The sequence below is a fragment of the Cyprinodon tularosa genome, unplaced genomic scaffold (genome assembly GCF_016077235.1).
Source record: "Cyprinodon tularosa strain WSP-4 unplaced genomic scaffold, ASM1607723v1 ctg150, whole genome shotgun sequence".
Classification (NCBI taxonomy): Eukaryota; Metazoa; Chordata; class Actinopteri; order Cyprinodontiformes; family Cyprinodontidae; genus Cyprinodon; species Cyprinodon tularosa.
This window is the reverse complement of record NW_024038332.1, coordinates 438,079-453,970: the sequence shown is the minus strand read 5'-3', so window position 1 is coordinate 453,970 and position 15,892 is coordinate 438,079. Positions and strand designations below refer to the sequence as shown.

The 15,892-nt window shown below is 37.0% G+C and overlaps 1 protein-coding gene across 1 annotated transcript in view; it reads left to right on the top strand.

Moving 5' to 3' along the window:
• Nucleotides 1-15,892, top strand: part of sfxn5a (sideroflexin 5a) — a 31,721-nt gene that overhangs the window by 9,425 nt on the left and 6,404 nt on the right. The window contains exons 3-12 of the mRNA XM_038279450.1: nt 885-962; nt 1,118-1,144; nt 2,269-2,323; nt 4,984-5,009; nt 5,092-5,145; nt 5,401-5,457; nt 5,532-5,597; nt 7,751-7,841; nt 10,135-10,250; nt 10,585-10,670. Coding sequence (XP_038135378.1) covers nt 885-962; nt 1,118-1,144; nt 2,269-2,323; nt 4,984-5,009; nt 5,092-5,145; nt 5,401-5,457; nt 5,532-5,597; nt 7,751-7,841; nt 10,135-10,250; nt 10,585-10,670 — 656 coding nt within the window. The remainder of the gene's footprint in view (nt 1-884; nt 963-1,117; nt 1,145-2,268; nt 2,324-4,983; nt 5,010-5,091; nt 5,146-5,400; nt 5,458-5,531; nt 5,598-7,750; nt 7,842-10,134; nt 10,251-10,584; nt 10,671-15,892) is intronic.

Genomic DNA, 15,892 nt, shown 5'->3' with positions numbered 1-15,892 from the left:
GAGATCACACGGAGCACATTTTCCATTCATATCCAATCCAATGTTTATGTTTCTTTGTTTACACAGAGACTTATGCAAAAAAAATTTTGTAGTTTCTATTATAGATAGTGGAAGAGAAGGAAATGTTGCCCTTAAGAAGTTCCCAACAAAAAAAATCACTGGTTAGACCAGTGGTACTCAAAGTTGAGACTGCTGATGAAAACTAATTGAGTATATGACCCATTGTGAGAGGATTTTCTTTTTCTTTTGATCGATAGAAATGTTGAATTTTTTTAGAAAAAGTAAAAGTAAAAAACACTAAATTTTATTGGTCCTTTAAACCTGTATCAATCGATCGCTAATTATGAGACATGGTGGTAACAGCATCATGCTGTGGGATTGCTTCTACTAAGTACTGTAGGAATAGGGAGCTCAGTCGGAGCATGAAGGAAAAGAAAGACCTAAATAAAATTATCATAGGGTGAACGGCTCATAAATACAACAACAAAATGAAGGTTTAGAACTGGGAGAGATATTTTCCTTCCTCTAGGAGAGCAGCGTTAAATGTCCCCATTCACAGCGGGAGGGTTTAGGTGCAAAATCCAGACCTTTACATTTAAAAGCCCTGAAAGTGTTGATAAATTACAGGTGTTTCAGGTTTTTTTTGTAAGATACTGTATGTCGATAAATACTGAGACCACCGGTACAAACTAAGAGGTTTTTGCAGTCTTGCTTGGCAGCAGATGGGTCGTCATATGACAGATAGATGATCATTGTCTGTTCGATATGATGTTTTTGTCAACTGATGAATAACGTGGAGATTTTAGCAAGACTTGATCTAACTCCAACTCATACATCATCCTAAATTAACTGTAAGTCTTCTTTCAAATCTTTGATCACATCAGAAACGGCTGCAGGAGTGCATTAAGCTGCTGGATGGCTTCAAACAAGGAACTCTTCCTCCAGGAGTCACCGATGCAGAGGTAATGACATACATACTGTGTTTCTGTTTATTCATCAATAAGTTTTTGTAATCATTATTTGTTATTTGGATGATCCCTTTGTACCATTCAGTAACCTAAAACTGCTTTTGAAGGTTTGTTGCTGCTGTTTTAATTTTTCTCTCTCATTTCATCAGCTGTGGCAAGCCCAGAAAATAAAGCAGGTAGGAGTTTAAGTTTTTTTTTTTTTTACGCATTATTATGTGACTGGATGCTAGGGCTGGATGATATGAATTTGAAATCCTATCATATCTTGTGGGCCTATTGAGATAACTATAAAAGTGATGATTAAAAACAAAACAAATCAAAAGGTCCAAATTTAGAACAGGCTTCTTTAAGACACCAGTCGCACAAAAAAGTATGATTTATATCACTAAGCACCTTTTAATTAACATGTTTATTAATAATCTTTGAATTTGTCAAGGCCACATTGGAAGAAAAAAATCTGACAATTCAGCCTTTTTTGGATTTTTTTTTTCTTGTTGAGTGGCTGCTACTACATTGGTTGACATTGCAGACAGCAGTAAAGAATCAGATGATTATATTTCTATCTTAGAATATGAATATCTACATGTTACATAAGGAAGAGACTTTCAGCAAAGGTCAGCAGGGCCAGGACCTGAACCTGTGACAGCCCATATATGGGTTATGGTCTCTTCCTCCACATCCCAAAAGCCCCCCAAAAACGTGATTTATTTATTTATTTTTTGGTCTGTGAACACATCATGTCTGATATTAGGTTGTTCAAATAATGACAGCTTTTTTTACACACACGTTTCTTTATCCATGAAAACCTGGAGCTGCTAAGTTTCAAATTGATAAACTAACTGAAATCTGTCAAAAACACTTTGATCCGTTCATATTTAATGGAAACTTTTGATCGATATTTGGACCCATTCTGGTTTTGGCAGAATTTATTTACTGTTGAAGAATAACAAATAAAAGCTCTGGATATTTTTTCTCTTTTTAAAGTTGTGGTCTGTTAAGATGGGAGTAGCTTTTCAGAAAAACACAAAGTAGTAAAATTGTCTGGAGATAACTGTTCAGAAGCGGTTCTAAATGCTACACCATATCAGGTACACAGTGGTTTAGGAAAAAGAAACAAAAAAACAAAATAAAAAGCACAAACAGGATGGTGGTCACTGTAGACTCTTTGTAGCTTCTAGGAAGCAGTAGTTCCACCTTAATAAAGGCGGTTTTATTGCCCCTTCTGTGTACTGGTTCTTGTCACCTTCAGAGACCTGAATCATTTTATCCTCATTATCGCCTGATTTCACTTTCATTACAGGCCATCATCCACCCAGACACAGGGGAGAAGATCCTCATGCCATTTCGGATGTCAGGTAGAACGCTCCGGTGTGGAAGTCCTGGGGGAAGTGGGATCTAGGGGCTTGTTATGTGGTCCAACATGGAGGCGTCGTGCTCCCTGGGACCTGTCAGGGCTCAGCGGTGCTCCTCAGGTTGTCTCAGGCCTGGAAAAGGTCACACTCAGCTGGGGGCTGATTAAAACCTCTCTCTTGTGGTGGCAGTGTAGAGAAGGGAGTATTTTGGTTTAAAAACATAATTAATTCATCCTCTTTTTTTTTTTTTTTTTTAAGAAACTCTGATAATTCAGACAGAGCGTGTGAGTGAGCGATGGAGAGCAGGGTGGTTGAAGAAGATAAGGTGGCTGCCGTTAATCAGTTCAGACCAACTTACTGCGTGTCTCAAAAAAAAAAAAAAAACCTAAACCACATGAACCTGAAGTTTTTTTGTGAAGACGGTCCGGCTCCGCCTTGAATGTTAACAGCATCTGATCTGCTTGGGTTATATGTGAAGATACCAACACTAAGTATTGCATTACTGTAAAGAGAAATAAACTGGATAAATGAATAAAATTTCATAACCATAGAAATGCCAGACTGCAAACGTAAAAGCCACAAGGCAAAGGACGGGATGTTTGACTGTTCTTAGTGAAACATATCAAAAAGAGTCAGATGGAAAGACTCATATAAACATACATTTTCAGATCTTGAGACAAATTCCAAATATCAGACTTTAACTAGGCTATTTTAAAAGCATAAATACGTTTTGTTCTAAATATTTCTGCCTGTATGTTTTAACCTGTCCAGGCAGACTGAGTTACAATGTTTAGGCAGTCTGGTAAGAATCTATATCTATAAAGTCTTCAGCCTAAAACAAACTAAACCAATCATATAGAGGGAGGCGGACCTGTAATGCAACTGGGCTTTTTGTAACTATAACAGTCAAGATTGCAGCTGAAACAGAGCGACTTTTTAATAATGCTATTAATTACTGTTTATCGTGAAAGACCTGGTCATGTTGTTAAAATTTCAACAACTGGCTGTTGTAAAAGCCTTTCTTTCAAGCTAAAGATATTTTTGCATGAAGTCTATAGTTTTCTGATTGATTCTAAACTTTTTCTGCTGATTCTGTTGGTCCCACCTTTGAAATCAGCTCTAATTAGCCTGACTAATCAGTAGGGATGATAGGCAAACACAGCTCAAAATCTAAGTTCATATTTAAAGTACTGTGTAAGAAGGGCTGGATGATACTTAATAGGTATATCACAATATATTTATTAGTTTTGGTCGATGCGATATGATTTTAATATTGCTATAAACTAAATAAAAGCCTCTTAAAAGTTTGGACGGTTGGTTTCTACAGTTTTAATAAACATTCAGTCAATATAACGTTTGATAAATATTTGCTTTGAAAAAACAAACACATAACACTAAATAAAATCTGTATTTGATTTAGTAATACATTCTGTAATTATACTTTATTAGAATATATTTATACTAGTTATATTGTAAAATATATTGATATTGAATTATTATCCACCTCTTTAAGTTAGAATAGAATAGATCAGACAATAGCATCAACAGATTTGCACTGTAAAAATCTATAGAATTAAAAAAAGCAAAGGTAAAAAATTGTAGTCAGTTTGGTTGAGAACATTTACTCAGATTGTACTAGTAAAGGGTGTCTTATTTAAACATGTATGAAATACATAGAAAAAACAGGTAACTTCTATAAAAAAAAAAAATTTCAATAGAGAACAGCCTGAGATGTTATAAGGCAGCAGCGTTAGAAACCACATCACCATCTAGACTGCTGCCAAGACCCGCTGCACGATTAGTCTGTATCATGATGCTGAACAGAAAAATAAGAAAGCATAATTATGATGGTTTACATGCAGTTACATTCATAGGTGGGTAGTAGCAAGTTACATTCACTTAACAAGAAAAAAAGTTACTTTATTGTACTTTTTACCACGAATAAATTCATATTCCTGTGGGTGTATCTCTACTTTTACTGCACTCACTTGATCTACTTGAGATCAGGTTATCTCAAGTAGGAGTAACTCCATCAGGTGTAACTTGATCTACTTGAGATCAGGTGAAATATCCTTTCCTGACATTATTTGCAGTAAAGATTTCTAAGTTTATGTTAAAATGATTGATGCGGAAAGGTGTTTCTTTTGCACAAACTCTATTTTAAGCCTGAAATACCAGAATTAACTAACTAACTCTCTGTTTGATTACATCATAAACATTAAATCAGATGTTATGTAAACTCAGGATTTAAGCAACCTTTTTTTATCTTACTTGAGTAATTTCTGGATTTTTATTTTCTACTTTTACTTGAGATTTAAAAAATTAATTGAAGCCGTGCCACTGTTACCAAAGTTAAATTCTGGGGTACTTCACCCAAGGAAGTGATTTTGAACATTGCTTTCTTTCTGTGTTGTAACTGTTCTCTTGTTCTGAATGTTTATGCAGAGCCGTTGCTGCGTGACACATGCACGCATTGTGACATTGTGTTTTTTTTATTTTGTTTTTTTTAAGATATTTTTATTTTGCTTTACTATGGTAAAAAAAAAAAAAGAAAGATTTCCCCATTGTACTCTTGTTAAATTGCTACATAAGATGAAAAAGGGATTTTAAAAAGTTTTCAATGGATTATCTGTCAGGGCAATAATACTGACTGTCTTTTATAGGTTTTATCCCATTTGGCACTCCTGTGGTAAGACTTGGCCTTTACGTTTCTTAGTCGTCTCAATTAGTTTGATCTAAACTGAAGTTGTATTTTATTGTTTTGTTTGCAGGTTGTTGGCCTCCTTCTCCCTAATCAAACAATGGCCTCCACCATCTTCTGGCAGGTGCTCCTTAAACTGAGACCTAAAATATTTTCATCTTTTGAAGCATCCGTTTTACCCAGTGTTTCTATCTTATCCTCTTTTCTGTTTAAAGACTGTCCATTTTACTCTAATTAGGTCATATATGATGCATAACAATAATAATAAAAAAAAAAATAAAAAAACAGAAATAAGGAAGCACACCAAACCCTTACGAATTAACTTTACATCTACCGTTAGGACTCTCCCTCATTTCTATTCATGTTGTATTTTTTCCAGTGGTTAAACCAGAGTCACAATGCCTGTGTCAACTACAGCAACCGCAATGCGTCAAAGGTAAATCAGTGGATATACTCAAAGTGATTATTTTTGTATTGTTGATTTTCCTACTTGTCTTTTGCTCTCTTTAGCCTGCACCATTTTACAAATTCTTCCAAGGCTATGCGGGGGCGGTGACCAGTGCTGTGTCCATCGCTGTAAGTTCCTGTTGTACATCTGCCTCTTCCAGAAATGCTGAGTTGATGCTGATCAATAACTTTACATAGGTATAAAAGCCCATAAGCTTTTTTTGGACCCTTGATGTAGAAGCATTACGGTAACATCACATCCCCTTGAAAATGTGAATCCCAACTTTTAATTTTTGTACATGTGGATAATTAAAAAAAGGAAAATCATGTCCTAACTACATCACTGGTGGTCATCATGAATTTAGTGTAACTAAAAATGTTTAATTTATTTATACTATGTCCAAATACCCTGGAAATATTTTGGATAAAATATTATTAAAATTCATTCTCACTTCCTGCCTGTAATAATTGGTAGTCACTCTGTTTGTAAGAGGGTACAATGAGTCAAACAATGAGTCAAAACTTACGAAGATTTGGAAGAGAAAAGGTTGACAAGCTTAAAAAAAAATCCTTCTTCTTTCAAAAGATAGAATCCAGGACTCAGGAATAGATCTAGCTCCGTTTCCATGTAGCTTAATTGAGCCCATTATGTTTGTAGAATTGTTTTTGAAACTGGAAAAAAAATTGAAACATTTTGAACTGAAAGAAAAAAACGATTTGAAACCAAAACTAAAAAAGATAAAACAGAAAACAAAATTTTAAATAAAAAGAATAATTTGAAACTGAAAACAAATGTTTGAGGGGTTTTTCAAAGGTGTTTTTTTTATAAGTAGTGATTCAATCTATTCTCTTAAAAAGCAATAGATGGTGACCCCTTGATGTATTTCTAGTTGTTCATGAGCAAATGAGCTGCTGGTACGGATCATGCCACTAGTACAGATGGAGTACTTGTGCAATAGTAGTGACAGTCCCATCTTATCCGTTCGGGGAAAGGTTGGACTACATTGTCATTTTATATATCTAATTTGTCTGCACCATCAACACCAAGTCAAATTCCTTTTAAGTGCAAACCCGCTTGGTAATACATTCTGATTCAGCAAGACTTCCTGAGCAGATTGGGCAAGGTAACGCATAGTGACCGCCTACCAACGTGCCTAGAAATCTATTAAGCTTCTTACTGTTCCTCTAACAAGTATGAAATCCTTGCTTCTGATAAAACAGAGAGCAGCAGCTACACTTTCATCCTCCTACGTTTGTTTTGGTTTGGCTGTGGGCTTGGAAGCTCTTGCTTTCTTCGCAGCTGTATGTCCCGCCTTAAAGCTTAATGCTGCAATAAGATTGGCCAATCATTTCGCGGTTGGTTCTTGAACAGTTGAGACATGAGTGGGACGAGATGGATTCTTCTGTGTCTGCAAACACACAGGTACTGCCAGAATCCAGCTGTCGAGGAAGGTTACAGAATTTACAGGAGTTTATTTTCCTCGTAGCTGAAGCTCCCTCCTCCCTAACATTTACTCATTAGCATGATTTTTCTCCCCATCATTATGACACATGCTTTAAAGGATCCCTGTGGTTAAGAGCTGCAGTCAGCAACACATCCACATGCCGATGCGATGGTCCTACTTAGTCTTGTTATCCTGTAGAAGCAACAACATCCCTACAAAATTAAATTCTAAAGTCCTCTATTTTATTTATTTATTTTTTTTACATTAAGCAGGTGTTTATTTCCTTTTCATATAAAAGCTGCCATTTTAAAGGAGTTTAATTTTTGCATAAAGCTTTCCTTCACAGCCTTCCGAACACATTTTCATTTTTTCTTACCTCCATGTCATCACCTCAGTCGTCAAAAGAGTATAATGTCCTCTTGTACGTCTGGCTGAGACGGCCTCAATCTTGGACAAAGACCTCAAACTGAGCCAATTACTGGTCCTGCTGGGCGTATTCCGGCTGATGGCCTTAGGCCTGACAACGATGGCGAGCACAGAAGAAAAAAAAATCCCAGGGATTCTGAAGGGAGGAACGACATGCCGGGAGGGGGGCAGGAGCCCTCCAATTACACATCCATTCTAGTGGCAACCTCACGCTGGGCTGGGGAAAGCTGGAGGCTGAGGTTTTTTCACGTCGGTTTGTTATCTGAACACGTACTCCTTTGATTATAACACTTTGGGGTTTTAAATTTCAGCAGAGTTTAACTGTCAAGGGAAGCCTTGTTTAAAATATCCTAAATATTCTACATGTTAAGCAGCATTGCAAACAGTAAAACACCTGCTTTAATCCCTCAGGTTGGGCTGAATGTTTTAATCCAGAAAGCGAATCGATTAAGTCCGACCACCAAGCTTTTGGTGCAGAGGTTCGTCCCCTTCCCTGCCGTTGGTAAGCTAAAAAATATGATGTTCGTTTCTTTTACCTTTATTCTTTAAGTTGACTTGAGGTATGAGTCTATATTTAGTTTTTAATTATTTTAATGACAATAACATCACAATTATTCTCAAAGAACATCAGAGCTTCAGGATGTAGGCTCTGATTCATCTATGGAGCCCATTGAGTGCTGAAAACCTGGTTCTTTTCTGAGATCAAACCATCTCTCTGTGTGAAATCCAAGAAGGGAGCGATTCTCTTTATTTTTTGTTTTCTTTCCTTTTTTATTTGTCCGTTTTCCTCTCTGCAGGGTTAGAGACGTGCTGAGAGCTTGCTTTGTCAGATGAGAGCAGAGCCACAAAGCTGATTTTTCGTGCCACCCCCCTGCATCACAATCGCACCCAGGGGTATAGACCCGTGTCCCACAATGCCCGGGGCTGCTGGCGCGTAAATAAATTGTTTGCCTGCCGCCCACCCCCTCCATGCCGTGGCGGCTCTTCTAATTAAATCAACAGGTTTCTGCAGTGCAGCCTTTGCTTGGTAATTGGTTGCTCGCTGGAACTCTACTGCTGCAAACAAATTGGATAATTACCCCTAAAGTGGCGTCTATGTCAAGGCCTCATTTACCTGATTTCAGTTTGGGCATTGTTGTTGCAGTTGTTGTGTTTGCAGGCCCATATAAAAGGTAATTAAAACGGCTAATTGAAGCGAGAGAAAGCAAAGTGCGTTTGAATTTTCACCCATTTGATTGTGTTTAGTTACTTAAGGCAAGATTTATTTTGTAATAAGCTAATCAAGGAATTGCCTGTCATTCAAATAAATAATAAAATAAAACTTTACCTGGAGCTAAATCCATAATAGTTCAAACATTTGGCAAAGAATTTCTTTACTTTTGAAATGTTTTTCATTATGTGTGATGTTTAGAACTTCATTAAAATAGGAATTCTAATCCACAAGCCTCCCAGTAGTTATCAGATACAATTAGAGTGCACATAAATGTCATTATTTTAAATAATTACAAGAAGAAATGTCAAAATTAAGCTGCACAGATTGAGTAATTATCAATACAATTTCCCAATTACTTTATTGGCTTTGTTAAGGTAATTACAAACAGGTTTTTGAGAATTTGATCTTTTAGCTGTATTTTTTCTTTATTTCTTGCCAAAATCATTATATCTGTCCTTTTCTAAATTAGCATGTATTAAATGGCCTCAGTTAATTAAATCCACCTCATAAGGCAACCTGCCGTCCCTTCGGGCGGGGCCCAGGAAAGATAACTCTGAATGCTGTTGTCTTAAATTAAAAAGGCTCGGGGCACAACCACTAAACTCTCTAAAATGAGTTTTTCTCTTTCCTATTAGAGTCAAGAAGAAAGGTCTATCTACACTGACATACATTTGTATTCATTTTGGCTAACTGAAATAAATAAGACAGAAGCTCCAAAGCTGTTTTAACGTTTTGTTTTTTTTTGTACAGATTTCCAGTCAGGTTCAGGGCTGTCTATTGTGGATAATATTTGACGATAACATGACGCATTAAACTAAAGCACCCTTTGATGTCTATAGGGCTCGTTGTTAGTGTGAGGAATGTGATTTCTAGGGAATACTCAGTGATGTGCTGTTGTTCCCTTAGAGACATGCATATTTAGAAATGCCTTCTCTTTTTTTATATGTTCTGTTGCTGGATGACATACAACATATTTGCTTTTACAAGTGGATCAGTATGGCTGTTGCTATAAGACTCCACTTGGTAATTGTGAATGAAACTTAATCTCAAGATGCTTTGTGGGGGAAAAATTCAATGGACACAAAGATGGAAAAAGAGGTGAGAAAAGAAAAAGGGATGGGAATTAAAGGAAAGACACAGTGATAAAGGAGAAAATACAAATTCAGAATAACTCCTAACAGTCTGATTCCATATTTGCATGAAACAAGAAGGAAGAAACTAAAACAAAAGAGGGAACATTCTTTTATATACAAAGAACAAAAGCAAAACCTAGAAAGATTACACAATGTTATTCAGAGCTATATGTAGTTGAAGTTGCATCTCATTATTTAGTGTAACCATTTCCATGAGCACCCAAATCCCTTCTTTTAGCATTGTAGCAATCTAGCCGGAGCTTTCTTAAGACCCAATAGTGTAAAAACAAATTATTTCACTTTTGTACCAGACCTTAACACTTTGATCAGCAGTGTATCTCCCATTCAGTTATTCTTTTTCAGTCCCCACACAGTATTGCATGACCACATATGAGAGGTGGTCAGCAATGAGATTCTTTAACCTTTTTCATTATTTTCTTTCTTTACAGCAAGTGCAAATATCTGCAATGTTGTGCTGATGAGACACACTGAGCTGTCTGATGGTATCGAGGTGCTTGACGACAGCGGGCAGGTGGTGGGGACGTCAAAAGTTGCAGCAAAGCATGTAAGTCGCAAAGCCCCTATCTGTGTATTTGAATAGAGATGTATAAAAACAACTGTTAATGCTATTATTATTACTTTACCAGGTCATAGAAACAGAATATTTTATTTCAGTTAGTATTTTTAACCCCCTAATAAAACTTTAAATGACTGCCTGGTCAAATTAAAAGTGTAATAACTTCTACTTGTCAATATAAAAAACTGTCAGGGTTTGTTTTTTTTGCAATTTGGCTTGTGAGATAAAAAAAAGCTAATATGATAATATTATCATTGTTATTATTATTATCTATACTTTTGTAAAATACAGTACATTTAAAGAGTTCTGATTTTTGTTACAGGCACTTATGGAGACTGCCCTGACCAGAGTGGTCATGCCCATGCCTATCATGGTGCTTCCTCCCATGATTATGGCTGTACTGGAAAAGTAAGAACATTTCTTTCGCTAATATTGTCTCCCCTGTTATATATGTTGCTGTCTCTAAACCTTTTGAGGAAATGTAGAAGTCTATCTGGTTTTAGATTTGGACCACAGTGACTTCAAATATAAAAAATTACATAAAATATAAAATGTCTTTATTTCAGCTGTGTTTATCTGTTTCAGTTTGGCCAATATAGTTTGGAAATGAATTATAACCCTTATGGTATCCAGCGTTTTCATACCCTTTAATGTTGCTTACATTTTGTCACTTCCCAGCCACTATCATTTGATTTTTATATATATATTTTTTTTTTTCTGTGATGGACCAACAGAAAATAGTGAACTTTAAACTGGAAGTAAAGTGATTAATGGTTTTAAATGTGGTTTACAATTAAAATCTAACAGTTTTGTATTTAGCTTCTGTGTCAGTAATCTGTAGAACCACATTTTGGCTCAATCAGTGCTTTAAAGCAGTGTTTCCTGACCTTTTTTGACTTGTGTACCCCTTTGGGCATTTTGTCTTATGAGTACAGTTCTCAGTCAAAAATAAAGATGATTGTCCAAATGTTGAACATTATTTTTACATATTTTACTTAATCTTTTGATTATGTTGCCTTGAAGTTGGTGAAGAATTGAAATAAAATCATATTTTAACCCTGTATTTATAAAGCTGGATCTCCCTTATAATCACAATTTAACTTGATGAATTAAGAACAAAATATGGAACTGATTGATTGCTTAGAGTTGTCATCCTTTTAGAAGGTAAACCTTCACCCCTTTCCTTGAATAGTCAGGATTAATTGGCTGGTCTATAGAAGCTCCAAACCACCTGGAGCTTTACCCATTCAAGACTGAGGTGATGACGATGGTTTTTTTTGAGAACTCCCACAACATGACTTTCCTTTACTGTTTTAAGCAGCACAGTGTCTACTGTAGAGTACCTCTGGTTCTGGGAACCAGCCTCTCTCAGAACCAATATCGCCCTCATTCATAGTAACGGGTCAGTTGAAGGTCCAGGTGAGGTTGTACATCTTGTAGTAGCTCAAGAAGTAGGCCTACAGCTTCCCACATTCTACTGCTTATCATCCTTTGACCTGCTTTCATTCAGTCTATTTGATACCCATCCATAACTGATTGGTTTGGCACATCCACAAATCAGGACAGGTCCAAACAGTAACAAACAGTTAGAGGACCATCTGACTTGACCTTCTCTCCATTAAGGATCTATACACGGCGAGGAAAGGATGAATAACATCGAGCTGCCAACCCTGACATTTTGGACACAAGCTCTCTTTCCTTAAGCGGAGCGCTCCAGAAGATACGTTTTTTTTCTACTTAGATATCGTTATTTAAACCCATCTCATTTTCAGATGTGTTTTCACATTCACTTGTTCCTTTTAGGGTTTTTTTCGTCAAAGAAAAATTAAAATTGGTCAAAAGAAACCTTTCACCGGCTGTGCATCTTCTTAGTGGGTACAAATCGATGTTATTTCCACCTACCTTATAGAAAAGATGAAACGTTTAGTATACCTATGAAGGGTCTATGAAAGGTAAATCTTAACATCTGTTCTGTAAGTCTCTTCCATTAATTGAATCCTCTGTTATCATATTCAGACTTTAGATGCTTTCCTTTAGATATGAAGCGTTTGTTTAGCAGTTCTTCGATCGATGGATTCTTTCAGCCTAATGGAGGAATTTAGACATCTTTGGGAATCTTTGACAGCACTTGTCCCAACGACTATGAGTGGGCGGGCTCAGAAAGCACAACCTGTTCTCCAGGTGTGTTTGGGATTCCTGTAACCTGAATAATTGAACGGGGAGGTAGAGAAAGACAGAAGGAGTGTGCATGTAGGGGTCTGCTTAAAAGTGATAGACCAGGTTTGTGTGTAGTTCTCAGCCTCCTTTATGTCAGCTTGCCTTCAATGGCTCTCAATGAAGCGAGAACAAGGGGACAGAGACGGGTCCTCCAGGCGGCCCCTCAGTGATGGATTACCCTGTTGAGTACATATTTAGAGGAGTGAAAGCAGATCTGTTCTCATACATTGCTATGAGTATATTAAGGGAATTTTTTTTTTTAGAAGAACAACTGAAAATGTAGGCAAAGTACTGAGGTTACGAGATTTAGGAACAAGCTTTTTATGTTGTAATGTAAAAATATGTTTTAAAGAAGAATAACTGTTTAAGTATGTATTTCAGGACCTGACAACATGAAAGAATTACCTTAGAGTACTAATGTAACACCTTTCACTGTTTAATAAACATTATGGAAATTATGGGTCTCTACCATGAATACTAGAAAAAAATCAAGGCCCTTTTAACAATTTAACCTACATACACTGGCAATTATACAGTAGGAAAAGAAAGTAGTCAGCCACTGATTGTAGATGTCCTATTATTTAGTAAGATTAGAAAGGTTTCAAGGCTACAATTTACACTAAGACACAACATGAGAGAAAAAAAAAGAAGGAATCACACTAAGTTTTTGAAATTATTTATGAATTATTGACAAAATTAAAGGAAAAAGCTAATATTTTGAAAAGACCCACCCTCTCCACTTTAAATATTTGCTCCACTTTACCTGCTCCCGAGAGGGAACGCCTATTGGACGCATGCAAGAGTATGCTTTCTCCTTGTGCATGCTCAGTTTAAAAGTTGCTGTTTGCATCACTCATACAACCTTCCTTTCCAAGTGAAGATGTTAAATTTTTCCACAATGTCAGACTCACCACCGTTACGTAAACATATCATCAGAGTGATTGTCAATTCGGTGGGCAACTTATTTTGATGATCCACCTTGAAAAAGAACATCCTCCAATTTGCCTTAAAGTATTTGGTCATTTATAAGGTTCAGCTCAATAACTTTGGTTGTCATTGACAGAGGTCAGACAATTGTTTCCAGGTGTTCACCATTCTTCCATCCTCTAGAGCTATGATATTTGGGGGCTGTTACTGGTCAACACTGACCTTCACTCCTACCACAAATGTTTCTATGGTATTTAGGTCTGTAGACTGGCTCGGCCACTCAAGGACCTTCACACACTTTTTATAGAACCACTCCCTCATTACAATGATCCCAGCATGACAATGATCCAAAATACACAGCTTACCTGAGCTGAGACCCAGCAACATTTCATCTTCAATGTTGTCACTGATGGAATGAGGTTTTGAGATCACCATTCATTTTTGAATGGTGACTTTGAATGCTCTCTCATTCAAAATCTCATTCATGGCCCTGTTAAAGTCGTAGGGAAATCATATATAAAGGTCAAATCATTCTGGCTTAAACATGTATATAAATGTACCCTTTATCAGACTACATTGTCCCAAAATTTCTTTAAAAAAAAAAAATCCTGTCTTAAAATCTGTTGGGTTTTTTTTTTTATTACCTTATGCCGGCCAGTTAGTTATACGTCAGCTTGTACACCTAAATTCGGCCAATCATTTATAAAGGGTCATCTGTCAATCAAATTATTTCGGTCAGGATCTTGATTCATATGTCACAGCTAACATATGTAAAGGTTGAAATAAGAAATAAGAGTCATTTACTTTACCGTGAGTTACGTCCCAGTGTTCACAGGGATGGACGTCTGTGTCTTCAGCAGGCGTGGAGCTAAAAGAACTGGCAAGCGTTGCAAGGCAAGTGCTCAAACACGTATGGCTGTAAGCTTTCTACACTAAACCAAGCTTCTGCCACCCTGGCGTCCCTTTCCACAACATCTTCGTCCCCACTTTCCTCCATTATATAAAAAGTGTATGACGGATGAGACTCATCCACGACCTCCGATTCAAAACTCTCCTCTTCCGCTTTCCATAGCGTTCCTAGACAGTGTTGTTTCTAAGCCACCAATTTAGTGCTTCTTAGTCCCGATGTAATTTCCCATTGGGAACCTACAGTACTAGCACTAAGTTGCTAACTAGTTAGCAAGGTGCTTCTGATAAACCGGCCAAAATCAAACTTGCTTGCGAACCTTCCGCCACAACAATTCCGACCTCTTGATACACGACCAATCCCATTCACTTTATTTGCTCATGTAAAGTTAGGCACCACTCGGGAGAATTCGGAAAAGCAACGGTTGGAACCACCGTTTCTCTACGACTTCAATTATTTCTACACAGATAAGTGATCCCATCCCTTCTGAAGAAAAAAAGCCCCAAAGCCTTATGTTGCCACCCCCATGCTTCACAGTAGGTATGGTGTTCCTGCATTAACATTATTCTTCCTCCAAACACCAAGACTTGCGTTTAAACCAAAATGATCTACTTTGGTTTTTCCCGACCACATGATATTCTCCCAGTCCTCTTCTGGATCATCCATATGCTCTCTGGCAAACTTTAGACAGGCCTGGACAAGTTCAGTCTTTAGCAGAGGGACACATCCGGCACTGCAGGGTCTGAGTCCCTCTGGTCATAGTGTGTTACTGAAGGCAGCCTTTGTTACTTTGGTTTAGCTTTCTGCAGTTCATTCATTAGGTCCCTCTGTGTAGCTAAGGAATAACATGACACATATGTAAGGGGTAAGATAGCAGTCAATAAAAACATATGCGCACGTGCTCAAAATTGTAAATGTAAGTCAATAACGAGAATTTAAGATTTTTTTATTTATTCCTTTAACTCATACATATGTGACATGAGATGTTTAATCTGTGAGAAGACACATTTAAAAGTCACGAATACAAGTTAGAAGTAGCAACATTGCAACAGTGCAAAACTACAAAAACTGTATTGAAGTGTAGAAATTCCAAATGTATGATGACAAATAACAAAAAAAAGTTTGCGAGTAGAAATTACAAGTAGACAAGTGTGAATTGCAAATTTACCCGAGCGGAACTACCTAATAAAGCTGTTTCACTTATCCTTTAGTGGTAATGCAGCGAAAAGTCTGCATAATGCCAAGTGAAGACTAACTGGGTGGAGTGGCGGCCTATTGGTTAGGGCCTGGAATCCTGAGGTTGTAAGTTTGAAACCCACTCCCACAGACTGCCACTCTGGGTCTCTGAGCAAGACCCTAAACCCCCGATTGCAATTTTAATGCATTTGTGCAGAGTTAATTTCTCCATTGTGAGATAGATAAAGTTCAGCTTATTTTTTTTTTTTTTTTTTTTTAAACGAACCATTGATTGAACATTGTACTGTGCGTACATTGAAAACAACAGCAAAGATATAACATTCCATCTATGGTTCAGACAACCTTCAGGCGCATTACAGGCTAACCTCTTTACCCGGGATTA